The sequence below is a fragment of the Lineus longissimus genome, chromosome 18 (genome assembly GCF_910592395.1).
Source record: "Lineus longissimus chromosome 18, tnLinLong1.2, whole genome shotgun sequence".
NCBI classification, from domain to species: domain Eukaryota; kingdom Metazoa; phylum Nemertea; class Pilidiophora; order Heteronemertea; family Lineidae; genus Lineus; species Lineus longissimus.
In genome coordinates, this window is record NC_088325.1 from 3,894,466 (window position 1) to 3,916,829 (window position 22,364).

Consider the following 22,364-nt stretch of genomic DNA (forward strand, 5'->3'; position numbering starts at 1 on the left):
AGATTTCTCATCCACTGATATCAATGGTTTAACCTCCTGGTGGTGGAAGTATCCGGTTGCGTTTTTTCTGGACCAACCTGTATTGTAAAAATTGGTGGTCGTGATTGATAGGTAATTTCTTCAGAGAATGTATAAAATCCATCAGGCGTTCAAAATTTCTATAATTACCTTGATGTTTAAAAAATACGGGCTAGTGTTTGAATGTTTATGTTTTTCATGTTTTTAATAGAAATATTTTATTCGTGCGCGATATTGCTCATTCTACCATTCACGCATTCACGATCAGACATGTCGGTTGAAAGGACGACATGGGTTATCCGACTTGTAATCCGAAGATCGGGTGCTCTGTATTTCAAAGCTTTTCATAGAAGTGTAAAATAAATGTGTCGAACGTATTCACTTTTTGAAACTCGCCCTTGTTTCATTCATATCTCCTTATTTTGGTCTAAGATTGGTCGAAAAACATCACGAGAAGACTTAATCGGTCTGGCTCTTCGATCGCCTTGGTCTCATTGTATACATTGCAGTAAGGTGTATCACTCTAGCATGCTGTAATTTAACAGCAGTAGCCACACTGTCCACATTCGTGAAGGATTTCTATTCTATCTAGTGAAGGCAGAATGTTTTGTTTAAGATGAGTGGATAGAACATCATCATGGTCAGCCTTACTTATCATACGATTGTAACAAAACAAAGAGGAGAGTTATTTCATCATCAAATCAAATTTTGTTTCCTTTATAAAACGTCTGCAAAATAAGTCACATCTGCCTTGAAAGATCTGGTCACACCATTTTTATCTGTTGAGGTAATGCACCATCGCACAAATAAGAACCTGAATAATTGACAGGTTTCGCAAGCCTTACAAAAAGCCACAACATTCGAAGTACGGGGTGAATGTTCCATGAAGCTAAAACTGTCGCCAAGGTGGGTTTTGATTAAAATTACCAAGCCAATATGCACCTGGCCCAATACCGGAAAGGGGCGATGGCCAACAAAACTTGACTTAGATGAGGTAAAAGCTCTTAAATATACCCAGACTTTCTCTTTGGTGAAGACGAGTCCTCGAAAAAATAGCCAAATTTTGAGTGAAAACTGCAAATAGGATATCAAAGCCAGCACGCCGAAACTTTAATATGTTAAGACGTAATTTCAAAGCCCTTCGCCGATGGTGTTCATTATCCAGGACAAAAACCGGCGATATATTTTTTACTTTACGTTTATGTAAATGATACTCAACGAAACTTATTACCAGATGAAGAAAACGTGAATTGCTGAAAGCTCCAACAACACAGTTTTTCCAACATTATATACTGAATAAAATTATCCTTTTTCAGGGCAGGCCAGCTCGACGAATTGGAAGGCCTGTTTGACTCTCGGCGAGCTGGATGCGTGCTAAAATACTAGAAAAAGGCGGTAGTTTAATACAAAAATGAACTTGCAGTGTTTAGATGTTACCTTTCCTGGCCTTTTGTCGTGAAACGTCGCTTGCTTTGCGAATATCTTGATTATAACCCACAGGAGTTTTGGTTTTGTTTCCCGTCTCCATCGCTGGTGTTGCTATGAACTACAACGGATGCTGGGAACGTTCCTGGAAATGACGTCATGACGGAGGGGATGCACTTGCACTACGTCATACGTGGCATGACGTCATTATTACGCAAAGAGTTTGACCTGCCGAGTGAACCAGCTTGTTCAAAACACAGTATCAAAGTCACAGACTGGGCAAAAAGCTATTCCTAGTTGATTTCAACTATTATTTCTCAATTGGCTCTGTTAATCTGTTAATTGGTGAAAAGCAAAGGTGAAAATCAGCAAGATTCAGCGAGATTTGGGAAGTATTGGGTGTATGAAATGCCGCACATTTTAGATATATTTCGTCCGGTACCGGTGCAACATCTTTGGGTGTCATCGGTGACACGGTTATCTGTGTTTGTCATCCCCATTGAAATGTCTTGCGATCTCTATAGCTGTATGTTGTACGGAAACACTGGCATATGGGGAACAAACAAAGGTGTTGCACCGACACACCGCTCGATCAAGCTATCCCCGTTATACCCGAATTTCATGTGTACGGACTACATGTATATAAATGGTAGTCCAAAGCGTTAAAACCGTTGACTACGCACGTCAACTTGGCGACGTTTTAACTGATAATGAGTAAAGACTATAAAATCCGGAACATATTAAATCGAAATAAACCTTCTCTAACAACTCAAGGAATAAATTATTTCTATACACAAATTATTATTTTCCGTCTGATTCTGCAAGATCGCACAGTAATGGACGTATGGACTGATTCATGTCAAATGTTGTACATTTTGAGTTCGAGAGAACTTTCATATCCGGCCACGTTCCGTTGTAAAAGTAGAAATGTCCTGCGGGAAAAAGTGTCCGGTCCTGTTGAATTACAACGGAGTATGGTATTTGGTCTACAAAGAGGCCATGTAATGACTGTCAGAGATTTAGAGCACATACACTTCTCAAAAGCCTTAAAGGGTATTTAAAGGGTTGACCATCATACATGTAGGTACCGCAGTTTTGGCTACAACTTGATATCCTAAAGCAATTAGAACTTCTTCAAAATGAGGTGAATGCCAACTTGAAGGGTGGGAGTCTGTTCCCTTAAACACAATTTTGTACCCGGCTTGGAGATCTTTCAGGCAAATGCATAACCCGTTGACCATGCTGCTCTGTCAGAAAAACACTCAACGAAACGCGAACATTTCCATCCCATTATCCAAGCTGTTACTAAGAATACGAAACATGTCGATTTACAGGTATCTCCCTGTTCTTCCTCTCACGCTATTGACCAAGTCGAGCGAAGCAGTCCTCGCGACGATCACCAACATTCCCTTGCGCTATTGACCAAGTCAAAGCAAGATGTCAACGCGGCGATCGCCCAAATACAACTCACTCCAGATCCGCCGTGCCCTGGTGCGGCTGCAGCCAGATCATCCAGCTAAGAGCATACCTCGGGGCGCACATGGCATCGTAATACGTTCCCTGGCTAGTGCAGAAAGGTCTGTATGAAGGACACTTACATTCGAAATAATTCTTGTAGGCGGACTTGCACATTTGGTCCCAGGAGCAGAAAGACTAAAAGAAAGATACGGACAATGATTATAGTTTGGACAATAGCGCAATGCTTGTAGGCCTACCGCTGCCTCACGCGCACTGCGTGTTCGGCATTCTATTACAAATCAAATAAATAAAAACACCGCAATAACTTAGTCCAGGAGAAGGAGCTACACCCATTATTCGACTTTTTCATTTCGTGCACAGGAGAGGACTGGCTGGCACTAACTTCTGGATGCCTTCTTCTGCGCTCTCTTTCGAGCTATGAGTTTATGATGAGTCCCCATCATTCATCTTGAACCTCGATGTGCATGTACTGATATTGTTCAGCTTCCAGACATCGCGCAGAGGCCAGATGCAACACTACTGGAAGTTCAGTATGCTATCTTTAATTTTCGAATAGTTTACGAATGATCTCAAAAACAAGCAAACAAATAGTTATGTTTGTTTTTGATTGCTCGGAAATGATATCAGATTTGGGACGAATCACAAGATGATTATAGTATGGGCCTTATCCAAATAGGAGACATTCCATTTGCATCTAATCTGTATGGACACGGAGCGGTTGTTTACGTTACTGTTTATTCAGAAAAACTGACTGCATTCAGTTTGGAGGACCATAATCTGTGTAACGAGCATTCATGATATAAACTTTTTATGAGACAATATATTCCGTTCAGATTCTCTAAACAGTGGCGTTTAACGCAAATGCAACGTCAGGAATGCCCCATCACATTGATATTCCGCCATTAAATTGAAAAATTGGTCATTTTGCAGCTCAATCCTCAATGCGATTAACATGTATTTCCAATTTGAGCGGGGTATCGCGTTAACTGCGTGGCGTGGACAGCGCATAAGTAGGTGCTATCTGGTTGATGAATTAAACATAGAACTTAGCACCAGCAGTTACTAGATGGAACTCGTTTGACTCATCAGCGTGTGAGAGTGGTTCTGTGGCCAGTTTCAAGTCAAGGCTGGCCGGGACTCTGATCTTTAAAGAGTAGTTTTTGTGAACGTTTTCTGCGTGCAGGATACTTGGAATGGGTGCTAAACAATACACCTTTTTAACAAAATACTCGTTTGCGAGGCGCTTCACTTACCGGGAATCCATACATATATTTGTCTATTTTGTCATCTATCTTGTGGTAGGAGGTTTCAGCCAAGATGGCGCCCATCGTTACCATGGCAACCAACAATCCTACAAATTTCCATATCATTGCGATTTGTTCTCTTCCCTTTGTCTACAAAATAAGACAGGATATACTGATTAGAAAAAAGGCAAAACCATAATTTACCGCGGGCAGCGGCTGTCATTGATGAAATCGTACTTTGTGGCTGACAACCAGATTTAGCAGCGATATGCTAATTGACGTCTGAAGCTTTGATTTTTTTTTTAATTTGCTGAATTAATGACAGTTCAAAGGATCTTTCTGTCATTAGATGAAAAAATCAGATGCCTTAGTTTGCATTTGGTTGAAAAAAATGATTTTGAATACTGCAACTCCGATCCAGTCGCACCATATATTTTTCCTTGACAATATTTTCATTCCAAAGAAATACGTTTTTTTAAAGTTCTGGAAAACATTAGTTTCAAGGTTTTTCGGCCAACATAGATATACCAATTCCCCGCCAACAAAAAAAACGTTTTCGCTACAAAGAAAGGAAATCCTAAAGGTTTTACAAATGCCGATGAAAACCTCATTGGCGCATCTAATGTTGCAATCATATGTAAAACACAGAACACGCTCTTTGTTTTTGGTGTCTATACCTGGGCAAGAAAGACCCCACTCAAGTTGACAATATGTGCGGATACTAGTAACTCACACAACGTAGTGAGTGTAATGGTTACGTATGTGTATAAAGTGTAAACAAAATTCATATATCCATCATGTCCATCGAATCTGAAAAAATGTGTGCAGACCCATGACAATTCTGGTTCCGGTACAGTTTGTCGCATTCCATACGGGCCGCGCTTGCCGATCCTGCTTTCACGACGCACCGCAACCACAGTTACCATGATTCCCATTGTTTCCATCCTCGTGACGCAATTATTTCATGACGTCATGAGCCATTGACCATTCACGCAAGTAGATTTATTCACACCGGCGCAACTGTCCGGAAGTGCGGATGTGGGACATCATGTATCTAAAAATCGTCTGCTAGAACATACAGGACAACAACGTCGGCGGAGACAGTTGTGACATTTCATTGCAGACGAAGTAAACGTCCTTTTCTTCTCGATTTACGTACTTTACTTCAAAAAGTCAGTTTTAACACTACTGCACAAATATAGAGTGGTCTTAAAGTTCCATTTGGATAGAGATTTGACGGACTGATTTGGAAATTCATTCCAACCATGCAACTGTTTCAGAAATGAGAAAAAGCTCCAGGGTGTCATGACATGCATGATGTGTCTTGCCTCTGCATTTTCGTACTCGAGGGTTTTCAACTTTCATATCATTGAAGAAATAATTCATTCCAATCTACAAGTATATCAATCACATCATTTATTTAAAAATCGTCTGCTAGGACATACAGGACAACGTCGGTGGAGACAGTTGTGACATTTCAATTTTCATTGCATAGAGATTTGACGGACTGATTTGGAAATTCATTCCAACCATGCAACTGTTTCAGAAATGAGAAAAAGCTCCTGGGTGTCATGACATGCATTCAATTATTATTTCACCACAAAGAGCTGCTTCTTTCAGCAGATATGAGACAGCTACCGGGCCGGGGACTATTTCTTTATGGGGCCTTATTGTTCAGTGTCTCCAAGGAATTCTATTTTTAGAGTCCAATGGGGGGGGGGGGGGGGGGTTGGGGGGGGGGCCTTCCCCTAAATGTACTGACTAAAACCTGTCACTTTCAGAGAACGGGGAGGGGGTTTGGGGGACTCATCCCCCAATGTACTGGCTATATATGTCAGAAGGACGGGGGTTTGGGGGGCTCCCCCATGTCAAACAGTTGTGTGAGTTCACTAGAGATTGCTCTTTACATATTACATGGAGCTTGGAGCAAGAACACATTTTACACTCTATAATGCACGGCTTCCCAAGATACTGATGGATCGGAGTGGCTACCGGAGAATGTTCATGGATGCTTAACCACGAAAGGGAGGTTGCCAGACTTGCTGGATTGATGTTGCATCCCTCGATGCAGGGGGTGTACTCGTCGCAAGAGAGAGATGTGCTGACGTAACAGCTCATCGACGGGCGTAGCCTTGAGGGATGTGGTGTGTCAAAACCTGTCTTCGGCCCGTTTCGGTCCCCACGGAATCGGTCAAAAACAACAACGTTCTCGCGAAAAAACTGCCATGAAAGTCGAAAATATCTTCAGTTTCGTGATTTAAGTCGAAATAAATCGAATACAGCAGTGATGTCACTCAAGAAGCAGGAGTGAGTGACTTTATTATGTAAATTCACAATCAACCGTAAGGATGAATTTCTAGTACCCGGTTCATCTATTGGGCTGTCAATGCCTGAGAGTTTTCTTCGGGGTCGGTCGGCCTATATATATTTTGAATGCCTAGACTAAAACCAGGTAAATTGTAGTTGTCACCAAGGTTCATCTTGGTGTTTTCTCTATTCTGGAATGTCATGAGCATAAGAAAGATGGTGGTCACCTCTCTTCTGTCCGTGTCTCGGATGATATTGCTGCCAGTGATTGATGGGAATGAATTAATCAGCCTGCAATTTGGACCAACACCGGTCCGTGTCTCGGGGGATGCTGCTGCCAGTAATTGATAGGAACATCTCTGTCTGAAGCTCACATTTTGACCCCCTGAAGCACTAACATAGAGCAATTTTGATGTGTTTGAATCCACTCTCTCTTACAATTAATTAGAAAATTAGTAAACTATTTCATAGTGATTTCTTACTACGCTGAGAGTTTCTGTACTGACTGTGAAATTCGTTGGGTAAACGAAAGAATTATTCTAAACTTTTTTCCACTTGGTTTTAGCTAGAACAACTAACTATGGTTGATTCACAACTATTTTTACAAGTTTCACAGTTGGTACAATAGGAACTACCAGATTTGTGAACCCACCAGTTCAGATTGTTTGAATTGTCCATTGATCCACGTCTGATTTCTGGGACCACGGCAGAGGGTGTAAATTAAAATGTCTGTTGCTAATCAGAGCAGAGCGCACCCACCCAAGTAACAATCGGAAAACAACCGGATCAGGAGTCGGTGTTGGTCCAAATTACTGGCTAATTGAATTGGAGTGTCTCTATTTTTAAGTGCGATCACGTGCATGTCAATCATTTGAATTCTAAATAGAGATGTAGATAGAATCAATCACTTGAAAAACCGAAGCATCCAGAAGTGATCGAACTTTGGGCTGAAATGATACCATAAAGGAACATACATAAAGGTACAGCTAAAGATTATGAAATTTTCTAACCACTATGAAACTTCGCCTTTTTAGTCTCCGAAGCACCTTCATTTATTTATCTATCCAATGATGTTTATTTTGTTTCAATAGATCGTTGACAGATACCGCGCGATAGAGCCTTCTTGGAGGAAAAATCGCCAGTCTGAACTCGGGATATCAATAACCTACAGTTTATCAGTCTGTCCTGATTGTGTTCTGATCGGAGTAAGGAAAATCTATGTGATAGCATTGAATAACATTGCTATTTTCGAATCCTACGAGGAGGTTTATGATGATACTTTGCCGTTTCCGTATGATACCCCAGAGGATACCACTCAAAGATAGTTACGATGCGGCGTAGTATTTGGCAAACAATGGTAGCAAGACAGAGCGAACACTGAGTCATCTTTCTGTTCACTCTTGACAACAATGGGCTACACTGATGACCTCCGTTTTCATGGCCGCATCATTAGCTGTTGCGGCGCTACAGACGACCTACTTCCATCTAACATTCTCTTAGCCAGAAAGGTTAAAATAAGTTGTTTTAACTATCGAAATAGAACTTTACCATTATTCATCACTACCTTTTTTTAGCGAGAACAACTTATCAAATAATAGTTTCACTATTTCTTTTTGCAAATTCACAGAAACAGGAACGGCGAAATCAGTTAAGTTATAGGAGTGCATGCTCCAAGGTTAAGTCCTTAATCTCGAAGGCGCAGTGTGTTGATCAGCCATTTGTCACAGACATCGGTGGATGCGGGTCACGTTTACGATGTGCTCATTATGTCTTATCATTCCTGGACCCAGTTTGGGAATGAAGATGAATATTTCACGAGCAGCAACCGAGTGTTGAGCTTGATATCCAGGGTGGAGGACGCCACTCGTTCATTGATGGATTCTCCAAGGCAGACATCAGATACAAGCATATCTCTGCCAGTATTGTCGTCCATTGCGCGTGTATTGCATATATGATATACGCAAATGCATGCAGCAAGAATAGTCGAACAAAGGCAAAATGCAATAAACGTCACGATTTCCTAAATATTTTCGAGTGTGCTCTTTCTGTTTAATATTACTAAGGCGAATATCTATCAGCCAATTAAAACTGTTCATGGGGCAAAACTCGCCTCGCTTCAAATCATCGTCTGCTTTACGAGCCAAATCACCTTGTCATTTTTCACACTATACAGAATAGTGTGCATAAAAACACCAAAGAGCACTCCGTTATGGGAAGAAAATGTTCGGGTAAAGACTTGAAGTACACGTTGACGACCTTTTCCACATTTTTTGAAACACAAAAAGACACAAGTCTGGTAGTTACGTTGGTGAGTGATTTCAGCACATTCATGATTAGATTCAATTGCGGCCCTTTCAAGCACTGACAGTATACAAGGTATAGGACCACTTCACCACGCCGCTATCACTGCGCCAGAGTTGATGATCACCAGTAAACAGGTCAACTGTTATAATCATTACCAGTAGAATAACAGACACAGACATACTAATATATGGGCCATTCTCGTAGTTAATACGCGTGACTCATCCAAAAAACATAAAGGCTCTCACATAGTGAGGTCGTTTCGTTGGGGCTTTTCCCATGGGCTTGATGCGTCGATAGAATTGCAGTTCAAACAGGGCGGCGTGCCTAATAGGCAAAAGAGCGTAATGAACATTGCATAATGTGCATGTGTAATACTGAATTAAATCAGTCATCAGGTCCACAGATTCACTGTTCCAATCCTTGTGACATTGTTGATGGAGGAAAAGGAAGAAATCAAATATGAGGAAATGTTTATATTAAACTCATCTGACCAGGTCTACAACATGCATGTTCACAGTTCGGGATCCCAAGGCTAACTGAATTTGGAGGGAAACTCAGTAGACCTGGTGAGAGTAAGACTTTTATAATTGTCAAACTTATTTTTTGAATTATTATTATATTTTTGGTAAAGGGCATCTTCACGCGCCAAAATCAATCGAAAATAAAATTGATATCCCCATAGTCACAAGCCTGCATTCTTTCACAAAGCATGTGTAACAGGTTTAATTTGAACAGTTTGAAGAGTTTATTCCCCCTTTAAGTCTGCTATGACCAATGGTTTAGCTCAGGTTATTTTGGGCCTTCACGGTCCCTGAGCCTTATGTCATTTCATTGCATGTGCTTTATCAGCTATTATTGTTTGTATAGTTTTCCTGAGGGATGGCGATGAAACTATATCCCCCCTATTTACGCAACCTGCTTTAGTGGTAGCCAATTAATTGAATCATGATTAATGTCATTAGAATAAACCTCACTACTTCTTGTTTCCATTGTAAAATCTTTTTATCTAGAAAAAAAGATCATAAAAGATCAATTCGATTTTAAAACTAGCATCACTTTTGATTGACACCCTGTATCTTTGCACGCTATCAGTAGACAATAGCTAAGACCACAAGGGTGATGTCCCGGTTGTTATCTGAAATATTCATGACAATGTGCTCGGATGGAAATAAACATGGACGGCAAATTGGTTCGGAGTTTGAGTTCAATTAATCAGAAAGTCACCCAGGGTTGGACTCACAGTCGATTTGGTGAACTGTGGTTGAAATTTACGTCGGATCGTAAAGCTTTCTTTCAAGAGACGACACCCTTCTTGCATAATGCTTAATCATACCTCTTTTGAGGGAATTACTGGGGAAGCATCTATTTTAGGTGTGGGTATCATATTTCGACTTGTACTGAAAGAAACCTCCTTGGAGTATAGTTTAGTGGAAACATTAATTCAATAAGGGGCGCGCGCTGTATCATCACATGACCAGTTTTGCTGACACCATTTGATGATACTTCCGCCTACCGCCCACGCGAAAAGCACGGATTTTGACGGACATTATCTCGACGTCACTCCATGACTTCCACCTGACAATATGATCATAGGACATCGACTTTCCTTGTTTTTTTTCTGTGTAGCGAATACCAGCTAGCTGGCATAGCAGGGAATTGCTCAATCGGGCCTTTTTGTTGGTCTCGCTCGGCTTACGACAAGCATATCAAGCATGATCAACGACTCAAAACCTGCCCCTATGTAAAGAAAACTTCCTAGGAATTTGCATACCGTACGCCATGACCCAATATAATCGTCAACACGCCGTGCGATAATGAGAAAGATTTCTAAAGCCGAGATGCCTTTATTTCAAAAATCAATTCATCTATTTGCTAATTTTATCAAGAAAATGTATTTGGAACATCATATTTTACAGACAGTGTGAAAACATTTTGGATACTTTATTTTCGGTCAATCTCGTTTTAGAGATCGGTAAAGAATTTGCGGGAAATAGCTTCACGTCACGTGATGAGACATTTCAATCAATCGATTTCTCTGGCAAATACAGTGCTCATCAGCCAGCAACATGTCAGCGCTAGCGTCCTATGAACATCCGAGAAGCTGTACCGAACACTTCCGAGCATAAATAGCACTCGCGAAGGTTGCCGAATGTTTTTGGTCTCATGATTAAGGAATGTTGCCAAGTCACAAGATGTCCATGATGATTTGTTTTGATCAAATTAATCTACAATAGTTCACACAAGGTCGGCCAATCAAGTCGAATGGCCATGAAAATCAATATCTATCACGAATGGTATTAGGTGACACAAACACGATTATCCACTTTTGATTTTCAATAGCTCCCAAAAGAAAACCATATTTTAGCCACAGGCCAGGTTGTTGAACTTTTCCTTCCCAATTTTTCATCCAATCTCTCATTACCTGTAATTGAAGAGTTCAGATGCAAAGCTACCAAATCGACTTCAGGTCTTATAAAGGAAAGATGCAATTAGAAGTGGCCGGAGAGAGTTTGTTCGATGGCAAACGACACTCAATTAAACCTACTCGGTAACAACGCTAATAATATCGAACAATCTGAAAGCAAAAAGTATTGACTTCAGCTACATGTGGCCTAAATCTAGTGATCTTATGATGAATATCTAAAATACTTTTGGATTCAAAATCATAAGTATATAATTATCTTTATGTCACCGGGTAGTACTTGGTTGAAATTGATAGTTTGGTTTTGAATTTCCCGATGCAGTTCAGTTCCAAAAGAAAACTAAATCGAATGTTTCACTGCTCCAAGACAGATATCATTTGTTTGACAAAAAACCCTCCAAATAACCGTTATTGAAGGCTGGTGGCTAATACACAGCAGTCAAACTTTCGAAAAACGATTAGCGCGAAATTAGCATGACATGAATGATTCGTTTACTCCTAAAAGAAGAACCATTCGCCCCCCCCCCCCCCCACCCCTCCCACCCAGACACGCACACTTCAAGCAGAAACCATAATAAAAGAAAAGTAGTTTAGAATTACGTATCTTTTCCAAAAAAAAGTATATTTATTACAATATCTCAACAGAAGAGTACAAAAATTCATGAATTCTTCCATTTGGAAGCAGCAGTTTATCTGGCAAACATGCCAAACAACTTGCAAAACATTTCCAGAATTGTTGTATGCAATGAATCCCAATGAACATCAAATGAAAATGACAATGTAAGTGCACTAACCTTAATAATATCAGATCCAATTATTCCGAAGCCCTCAATTGAAAAATTCCAATCGAAAAGAAAAGACGCACAGTGTCACTCGCCAAGCAGCACGAAGAATTCTCTCTGCCCTCATCGGTTGCCATTACAACAAGTGATCACAGGCGCGTGAAGATACCAGAAGGAACAATCAGTTTTCGATCATCTCAGCTCAACCTGTAAGAGAAAACAAACTTAACCTCCTCGAAACGGGCTTCGGAACATCGAGAAAACACACTTATAACCTCCTCGAAACGGGCTTCGGAACATCGAGAAAACACACTTAAAACCTCCTCGAAAATAGCTTCGGAACATCGAGAAAACACACTTAAAACCTCCTCGAAAAGGGCTTCGGAACATCGAGAAAACATACTTAAAACCTCCTCGAAAAGAGCTTCGGAACATCGAGAAAACATACTTAAAACCCCCTCGAAAAGAGCTTCGGAACATCGAAAAAACACACTTAAAACCTCCTGGAAAAATGGCTTCGGAACATCGATAATGTGGAGAACGAACATGGGCAATGAAGAGAGATGACATGCTTCATCAATTGGCCTGGTATAACCACAGGGGAAACAGGGAAAGGGAAATAATGGCCAGTTTCCCTTAACATGTAAAGTATGCATCTGTAACGTACCTATAGTTTAACCGTTCACAATAATCATCGTAAAAGAGTTTATCATGTTTGACGATTTTAACATCGTTTTCATAATTTTGTTTTTGCAAATCTTTACGTAATTTAGTTGAGAACCCTAAAATACATTATGTGGTTATACGAACAAGCGTGAGGATGTGAAGAAGAAATTAAATATTTGTTTTCAAAATTTCGAAAATTAGTCATTCAAGACAAAAAACCCAATTGCCATACGTTTTGGAGAAGTATTTCTCCATGGCGGTTTGTTTATCATTGGCAACACGTGACCAACTGACTCCGTTTTGAAATATATATGCATCGCCTAATGTTATGTCAAAGGGATCAGATTGAAAAAAATATTGATAGTGGTCTGAATACGCAATCGAACCAGGGACATTATCTGATTTTATTTGAGTGGACTTTGACATATCTTATAAGGACACTGTGATAATAAATTATCGAGAAGACATAATTAACCTTCGATCTGCTTTTGTTTTCTTGCTTCGATTGATAGTATCGGTTATCAGCTGAGGGTATAGACGGCTATTGATAGATTGACTGACGCATGAAAGGTCGAACTCGAAGATGTCCAGTTTTGAAACCAACATCATGAGTGTTGACCTTACTATATTCGTCGATAGTTGCCCGGGTCATTTAAAGATTTTCGTTTGTTCTTTCGAGTCGGCATTGTAAGCTTTTTTCCACCATTCTGATGTGTGATAGTGAGGTCACATCGTTACGCTAAACAACACTTCCCCTATGTAACTGATATCGTGTTATAAAAAAAACCTCTTCAACTGTTCTACTGTGTTAAAATGAATATGGGGCAAAGGCTTCAGAGCTGTTGAACTTAAACGTGTTAATGGCTGTCCTCCCTCAATGTCCCAGTCGAAATCGTTGAATGTCGGTGAGAGTGATAAAGTCTCCCTTCGCCCTTTACAAAAAGTCCGTCCAAACTATTAATTATTGTGACCCGAGTAGGCTTTTTAAAATAATTATGCAATAAATTAAGGTCGTGACTACAGATTCTCGGCCCAGGATATATCGTTTTTTTCAGAGAAGAAAATAAACGCTTGTCTAAAGTTCTATTATCTGGGAAGTGGAAGGACAAAACATATCCAAAATCTGTACAAATTTTCTGATTCACCTGAGTGGACTATGACACATTTTGATAAGGCCACTGTCATAAATCATGATATTGTGGTTATCGAAAAACATAATTAACCTTTCGATCCTCATTTGCTTTGTTTTCTTGCTTTTCACTGATGCGTTTCGGCGAACAGTTGACATCATGAGTGTTGACCTAGTTTTCATAAATACACATTAGAATAGTGGAAAATAGTGAATGTACTCATCAAAATGTCACAAAATAAACCAAGAATTTTCCCCTAATGTACATATTGAGGCGGTGAATTGGCATGATGAACACACGAAAAACTTTTAATTATTGTGACCCGAGTAGGCTTTTTAAAGTAATTGTGCAATACATCAAGGTCGTGACTACGGATTCTCGGCCAAGTATATGTATCGTTTTTTTCAGAGAAGAAAATAAACGCTTGTCTAAAGTTCTATTATCTTGGAAGTGGAAGCACAATACATGTCCAAAATCTATACACAGTTCAGATAACGTGTTGTTATTTTATGTTAATTTCATCACACTGACTATTAGTCCATTCTTAAACAGTATGATTTCTGTTGGACAGACAGTAAATCACAATTGTAGGTCAGTAACCTAACACTTTCGTTATTTTAGGATCACACCGGGATCACTAAGCGCAACATAATATACCGCCATCAACCTTAAGAAGATCAGTCCACATTTTGTTGATTGTTTTGTAGCAGATTTGGCTGGTAATGTGATGAGATACAAGATTGACATAATTAATGTAACATGATCGATATCTCTGAGTGTTTAGGCTTTACATATGAGTCACACGTAAATACTTTCACTTTTAGGAATACCACGTATTGTCCCTTTGTTTATTTTTCTGATAAATGTAGTAAAGTCAAGCTCTCTCAAATGACATCCATTCATTTTGTAAATTGTAATATCGTTTCCACTTGCTAGTTCAAATATTGTGAGGATCAACGCATAGAGGGCTAACTCGAGTCAAATCGGAGTCAACATATTTCAATGCTTTCCTGTGCAATACATGGAAACTACTAATCTAACTGGAGGTAACTGGGCAGCTAACCGAGAGCTTGGTAAAATTTCCCTTTAGAATACAAATGGCCCTTTAATCAATTTACCACTTGACTATATTATGCACATAGAAAAGTTGCATATTGCATGGTCTTAAATGTTATGTCCGCATTCATTGTTTGAGGCGCTGGAGATAAAACTACTGGACGGAATTATTTGAATTCTTTGTCTTTCTCTCTCTCAAGGCCAAACACAATCTTTTCACTTTAGTAACCATGGTAGCGAAATATTTTTTTGTATTCTGTGTATATTGACGTAGTGCACTGAATTCGGATATTTTCCGCTCTGTACGGTTGATTTTTGACAGATTTTAATGAATTGTTTAGGTGATTATTTTTTGTGCTTATCTACTCATGTACCACGAATGATGATCTGTCGACTCTATCCTACTCCTCGATATTTGCCGGGGTCATTTGACGATTTTCGTTCGTTCTTTCACGTCGGCATTGCAAAAGCTTTCTTCCACCATTCTCACCATTCTGAGGTGTGATAGTGAGGTTACTACGTCATTACGCAGAACACCCCCTCCCCCCATGTGCCTGATATCGTGTAATACAAAAAAGCTCTTCAGCTGTTCTACTGTGTAAAAACGAAGATCAGGCAAAGACTTCAGAGCTGTTGAAATTAAACGTGTTAATTCTTCGATACTGATTTTGGATGGGCATTGAAAAGTCATTACAATTTGAGGCGCCAGCCCAAAGTTATTAATTCTTCAATCCTAATTTTGAGACACCAGCTCAAAGTCATTAATTCTTCAATCCTGATTTTGAGACTCCAGCCAAAAGTCATTAATTATTCAATCCTGATTTTGAGACACCAGCTCAAAGTCATTTATTCTTCAATCCTGATTTTGAGACACAAGCCCAAAGTTATTAATTCTTCTATCCTGATTTTGAGACACCAGCCCAAAGTAATTTATTCTTCAATCCTGATCTTGAGACACATGTGCACAGTCAGTAATTCTTCGATAATGATTTTGCACGGACGTGGATCGGAGAAATCAAAACAATTTGAGACACCTGTCCAAAGTCAGTAATTCTTCAATACTAATGTTGGGCGGATGTGGAAAAAATCATCAATAGTTGAGACACATGCTATTTTAATGATTGGCAGTTCTTCCGGACTACAAGCTCAATGGATCTGATCCTGATATACGGTTCACATAACACATCCAGCGCAATAGACATTTACTGGCATCAGCTTGGAATTGTGTGTAGATATGATTGAACTGTGATCATATTGATAATTCAACTGCAGCTTTACAATTGTATTGTACGCGCCGGTCACCGATCCAAAGGTTGACCGCGCTCAACGTTGCTTAACTTCCACTCTGGGGCCAACGCGCCAACCACTGGGCCATAAAGGAATTCCCTCATGGCCGGCGGGTTAAGTCGTGCCATATACCTGGGGGTACTATACAACAATGATGTTTTAAATTCTAACGTGAATCCGTTCGGATATAAAAAACACACGTTAACTTAGTGGTAGGCCATCACAACGACTTTGAATACGACATTATTTGTTTCATCTCATGCAAGAGGTCACGTCACGCCGAGTGTGGATATTCCACCAGTCATTTTATTGCGCCAGTTACCAGTTATATTTTAAAAACTTATAAATTTGGCACGAAAGTGCCAAAACCTATGATTGAAGGTAAAATAAAATACCTTTTATAACTTAAGCATGTTTAACAGGTAACGATGCAGACATAACATTTACGAAGTACTCTAGACGGCCACGCCTAGGTATGAACAACAATGGGTTAATCCGTTGTTCTTATGACTAATCATATCATGATATGGTGCTTAATTCGAAATGTGATAATGTCATTTACGAATGATGGACTTTAAGTTCCTTTACTCGTACTTCATGTTCGAGTGATTTATGTTACTGGCCTGGTTGAAATAATATAACTTTCAAACATTTTGACCACTGCATCGTAGAATTAGGTCATTCGATATAAATGCTTTCCAAATGATATAGACATCGATCGGTAGTTTTTGTTTGCTCTGTGTAAAGATAAGTGTTTTTTCCCAAATATAGTGGATCAGTAGGTCACCCTATCTTAGATGTCTTTTGTTTTCTGAACCAATTTCTCTCATTCGGTTTCAGGACTTTCACAAGGATACGCTGAAAATATGGAGAACCGAGTCGCACTATATTTGGTGACGCTACTGGTTATTGCACATACCGGTAGGTATTAATGTACATACTCATTGGTACAATATGTCATTACTAAATTCCAAGAGATTGCCCAGGTTATGATATTTTCACGGCGATTTAGCTTGACTTACAACAAGTTTAGCACAACTACGTCTCTCTGCCCCTAATGATTTTTCCGTAAGGACGCCCGTTTTAGCCCTTTGTTGGGTTCATTTTATCAAGATTGCCTAGGGATTATGAGGGATTAGCCGTTCAGTTTGTGTATCTCGGGAATATTTCCTCCCCACTAAAGAAATAAAAGATGAAATATTGTGCAGCGTCGCTTTGGGAATGAAAAAGTTCACCAAAAATATATATCTATCACAAATACCTCTTTTAAATTTTGAAATTGAATGAGGAAGAACGATTTTAGAGCAATAAAAGTAAGGCATTTTTGTCGATATCGCAGTTCTCACCGTTTGATTATTCGCCGTGGTTTGCCGATCAGTTAGCGTTCCCCCGCCTCGAGCAATTCGCAGTGTTTTGCGCATTAAGAGCGCTGATAGGGAGGATAGCTGATCTATGGAACAGCTTCCTTGCTATTGTTTGGTGTTTCCCGACCGAAGACTCACTCTTCGGTCGGGGACAATGTTCGATCTTGAAGGAAGATAAAACAAAATCCGAAGCGGGATCAAGGGCTCCAGAAACCTAATGCGCATAGTATAATCATCTATGACAGATTATGAGGAAAAAATGCTTTAGAACTGAAAAAATCCGCGATCTTTGTGGGTAGGTTATGCTTTTGAAAATATTATCCACGAAATATACAGAAAAATTAAAGTATCACAAAATGTTTCGTTTCATGATATAATGCAACTATTTCTACTCAGCCCGGGTAATCAAAATATCGAGTTCCGGTGTAAAAGGAGTGGGCGTCCTAGGAATGCAGGGCTCTATACAATAGCTGTGTCTTGTCAACGAATGTGGTTAAAGGTTTGGTTAGGGTTAGCTACATAAACTTCAGCAAAGAAACTCGGCGACTCTATTTACTTTAGCAAAAGGACCTGACTTAGATTCCGGGGGACTTGCATTTCTTTAACACCGGGCATTAAGTGCCATGTCCAGGTTCCGAGTCGTCTGGTACTTGTATTCCTGAATTCCGAGTCCTTCAATAATTTCCTCGCAATAATGGCTGTTCCGCGGCATACCTAAAAATATGTATTTAACAGACGCGTACATGCGGATCTAGAGATATAGGGCCTTTTATATGGGCTGATTTCAAGCACCACAACTCTGCTTGGGCGGCGTGATGAAGCAAAAGATCATGAAGCAAGCATGAACATCAAAAGCTTTTCACGTATTGCAGCCTATACGTCGGAACTTTTAACGTGAATATTCATACATCGTATTCCCAAGATCCCAGATCCGAATGCATAAGTCGAATTATAATTTTTTTCGTGTTTTTGAAGGAAGTCATTGATCCGGGGCGGTCTTACATTTCCGTCGAACAAACTACCCAAGTGGCCGATATTCATAAAAGCCTGCTAAGCATAGTTGGCAACTATTTTTGACCCTAGTTGGATACTTAGTGTTATTCATAAAACCCCGCTAAGCTTAGATTGGTGCTCAGTTGTCTTCTAACTTTAGAGGTGCTCTGGGGTACCTCTATTGCCAGTACCAGCACGCTTCGTCACATGCCAGTAGGCCTACCACCAAGAAGCCAGTGCCACCAAGATGAAGTCCGACCTTGGATGGCAAACCCTGCAAGAGAGAAGCTTTGTTGGAAGAATTTCGCTGTTCTATAAGTGTGCACGTACATGACCTAGTTGCGCTGGGTGAGGCTAGATCCGGAGTGTTTCAAGAAGGTTATTTTCCAGTAAATGTTTACAACTTAGAGCGCATTCGCCAACTCTATTAATCGATCATCCACGTGGTACAGCACATGGAATTGAGAAATAAAATGGTTAACCCTTTCCGGACCTAATATTTTGATATTTTGTAGGGAAACTATATATTTCAAACTGACATTAACCTTTTAAGGGCTGATGGGCATCGTTGAGGAAATGTGAGGAAATCACTCAGAGCATTATTTACCCTTTCTGGACCCAATAATTGGACTTTTTGAGGGAAATTATATTTCAAATTTAACCCCTGGCATTAACTCTTTCTTGTCCCAATGTTTTGACATTTGCCGTATTAACCATTTTCTTGTCCCCTTTCCTTTTTAATAGGACTGATCGGCACATGTGAGCAAATCACTCGAGCAGTATTAACCCTTTCTGGACCTAAGAATTGGAGTTTGTTAACCCTTGGTTTCCTCAGCATTTTCAGTCGGCATTTAGTTTATTGACATTTTAACCCGTTAGTCATTAACCCATGGGGGCTTGGGATGGGGGAGGGGGGTTCTGGGTTCAATGGTGCCGTCAACAAATTTAAGCCTAACATCAAGGTTTGTTCTGAGATAAGACGTTTATTTATTTAAAACATTATTCAAACATAGCTCCGAATACTTCACAGATGCCGTTTTGGTAGCTATTTCATAGCTCCTTATGAAATCCAGTGTTTGTGTAATAGGAAATTCATCACCAGAAGACTGGATGAAGTCGCAAATATCACTTTTCTTTTCGGTGCTTCTCCCAATCTGAATTTGGCGCCACCATGTTTTACTTCAGCTTCAATCACATGACTGTCACGTGCTAAACGCTGGCCATGTGCTTTTCTATTTATAAGCCAACCTCCTTGAAACACTCCAGATCTAGCCTCACCCTAGTTGCGCTGCTAATTCCATCGCGGGCTTCCATCAACTGCAACGGTCCAGAATTACCCACCATCAATACGCATACATTAATTCGTTTACCTGGCTCCTGAAACCTCGAGGAGTTAACGGTAACACTGTTTCATAGATTGGATTATTATTGTTGTCTGTTTTATCTGTTTCCTGAAGCCTCGAGGGGTTGTTGGTAAGACTCATTTATTGGATTGTTGATTGTTTTATCTGGTTCCTGTAGCCTTTATTTTGTTAACATTAACAACGTTTATTGATTGTTTGACATGTTTGAGATTGTGTACCACCTATTACCGATCTTGACCCACTAAGCGTTAAGGTTGACTACATGGCATGCGAATTCGTATCTAGCATCTACACCTGGGTAGCACAGTCCTTTATGTCATAGGGGCAAAGTCACTGGCGACCCTTGATTGTTCAAGACGAAAATAAGACAAACATGGACACAGTTGTGTTTTAGTGCATCATCATAACAATGTAACTGACTTTAGCCTTGCATTGTAAAGTCAGAGTGGAATGAAATATTGCTTGTTGGCCCCAAAAGGATGAATTACGTTATTCTTACAGAGGCAAAAAAGGTGACTGGCAGTTGCACAGTTTTTGCCAATGCCTCATTTGTTGGTAAGCCAACGACATTTTATATTTAAAACGGTGGGAGGAGCTATATTTCGGGGTAAGTCATACCTCCATGACCTTACATCTAGGTATCTGGTGTAATTACACCATTCTTAAATGCACGGGTTATTTGTGTTTACACCTTTGAAAATTTGATCCGATGTAAAAGAAATGCAAGTCCCCCCGGAATCTAAGTCCGATCCTTTTGTTAATGTGAATAGAGTCGCCGAGTTCCTTTGTTGAAGATTTTGTAGCTAACCCTAAACCAAACCATTAACCACAATCGTTGACAATACACAGCTGTTGTATGGGGCCCTGCATTCCTAGGACGACCATTCTTTTACACCAGTCAATGATTGGAGGGTCAGACCTTATAACATTTACTGAGCGCTTGTTGGAACTCTCCTTATTATACCGGTATACTCTGTAATCATAGACAAAATATTACATTCACTCTTGCACAAGTTTATTTCACTTCACGTATCTGTTATGTATCAGTAAATGATTTACGGAAGAACTTATCTGAATCTTGATTTCTGAATCTTTGTGGAGATTAGAATCACACTGTAAACACTAACCACGTTGTCAGTGTCACTTTTTCATAAATTTTGATTGCTATCGCCATCCTGCGGCCATTTAAAAAACTATCGCTGATGCTATTTATAGCACCATGACGAGCTTACCCTGAGGGCTCGAAAGTATCATAACAACATACCGGTTTCATCAATGAGGCCATGCTTGCGTTACGTAGTGCTCAATTGATAGGCATTCGTATAATATCGAAATCAAACCCTGTATAGGTGACTTATACAGTGCGTATCAAAAAAGATAATCCGATTTCATAGGGTTAAAATGCCAAGGTTATAGATTTTGACAATTTACATTAAGTTTACCATTTGACAGGAGCCCAACACCTTTCCATTGGTACCTTTCTTACATTACTTCTGTTACACATGACCGAGTACAGTGTTATTGAAAACGACCTGTTCAATTGCACTTTTTCCAAGTTTTGGCAATCCATGAAAGGAAGGCTGATATTTTATTCAGGAATAACTGGAAGGATAATCCCTTACTTTTTATACAGCCAAACCTTCAACATGCCCTCCTTCCCTTTCGACACACAGCTGGCAGTGACTGAGCATGTGTAAGGATGTAAACTCCGGTTCCAAGACAGGTGCCAACACTGAGGAAATCTACTTACCATATTTGTCTACCAAGAATCAATAATAAATTCATACTTCTTGGCGTTTCTAAAATTAGGTTCCTGGTGAAGTATAAATCAATATATATCATCCGTTTCCTTGGCCATCAACGGTCAATGACGGGTCAATATTAATCTCTAGCAAAATGTTAATTATTAAATCCATATTTCTCGGCCTTTCTAATATAAGGTACCTGGCAAAATGCAAATCAATATCTTCCGATATGTTAATTAATATCTTGAAGTATTCTCGGTGTTTCTAATTTTAGGTTCCTAGCAAAATTTAAATCAATATTATCCGATTTCTTGGCCGTCAACGATCAATGATGAGTCAATACTAATTTCAGTTTCCTCGCTAAATATTAATCAATATCATCCGATATGTTAATCAATATCTCGAAGTATTTAAGCAACGTCCAACTGCACCAAGGTTTCTTCTTCTGTTCTACTTTTCAAACGTGATACTTCACTTGGTTCTTTCTTTCCTTATGTACAACTGCAACATACAACGTTCAACTTTTACCTTTCTCTCTCGGTTATAATGCGGAACAAGTATTTCGAATAAACTGTTGTCGCGTATATTCGGCTGTTGACTTTACTCAGTTACTCAGTTCAGACTACACACACACGGGGCGATCTCGGGCCTTCTCACTGCGATCTCTCAATTGTCTAGTCACCCCAACCATCAAACTTCACCAGGACTCACTGGATCGTATCTTCAGGATAGCCCCTCATAACGAGTCCGACGGAAGTCGTTTACTCAATCATCCCAC

General features: G+C 39.8%; 1 protein-coding gene and 1 long non-coding RNA gene across 2 annotated transcripts in view; one reads left to right on the forward strand and one right to left on the reverse strand.

Moving 5' to 3' along the window:
- Positions 1–719: 719 nt before the first annotated feature.
- On the reverse strand, positions 720–12,173 carry LOC135502534 (uncharacterized). Its single transcript, XR_010449791.1, has 3 exons — positions 11,994–12,173; positions 4,176–4,316; positions 720–3,096 (listed from the first exon to the last, which is right to left on the reverse strand). It is a non-coding gene; the product is annotated as an uncharacterized LOC135502534 (long non-coding RNA).
- Positions 12,174–16,965: 4,792 nt separating this feature from the next.
- Positions 16,966–22,364, forward strand: part of LOC135502528 (neural cell adhesion molecule 1-A-like) — a 148,480-nt gene continuing 143,081 nt past the window's right edge. Inside the window, exon 1 of the mRNA XM_064795457.1 lies at positions 16,966–17,041. Within this exon, the coding sequence (XP_064651527.1) occupies positions 16,987–17,041 (55 nt within the window). The 5' untranslated portion in view covers positions 16,966–16,986. The remainder of the gene's footprint in view (positions 17,042–22,364) is intronic.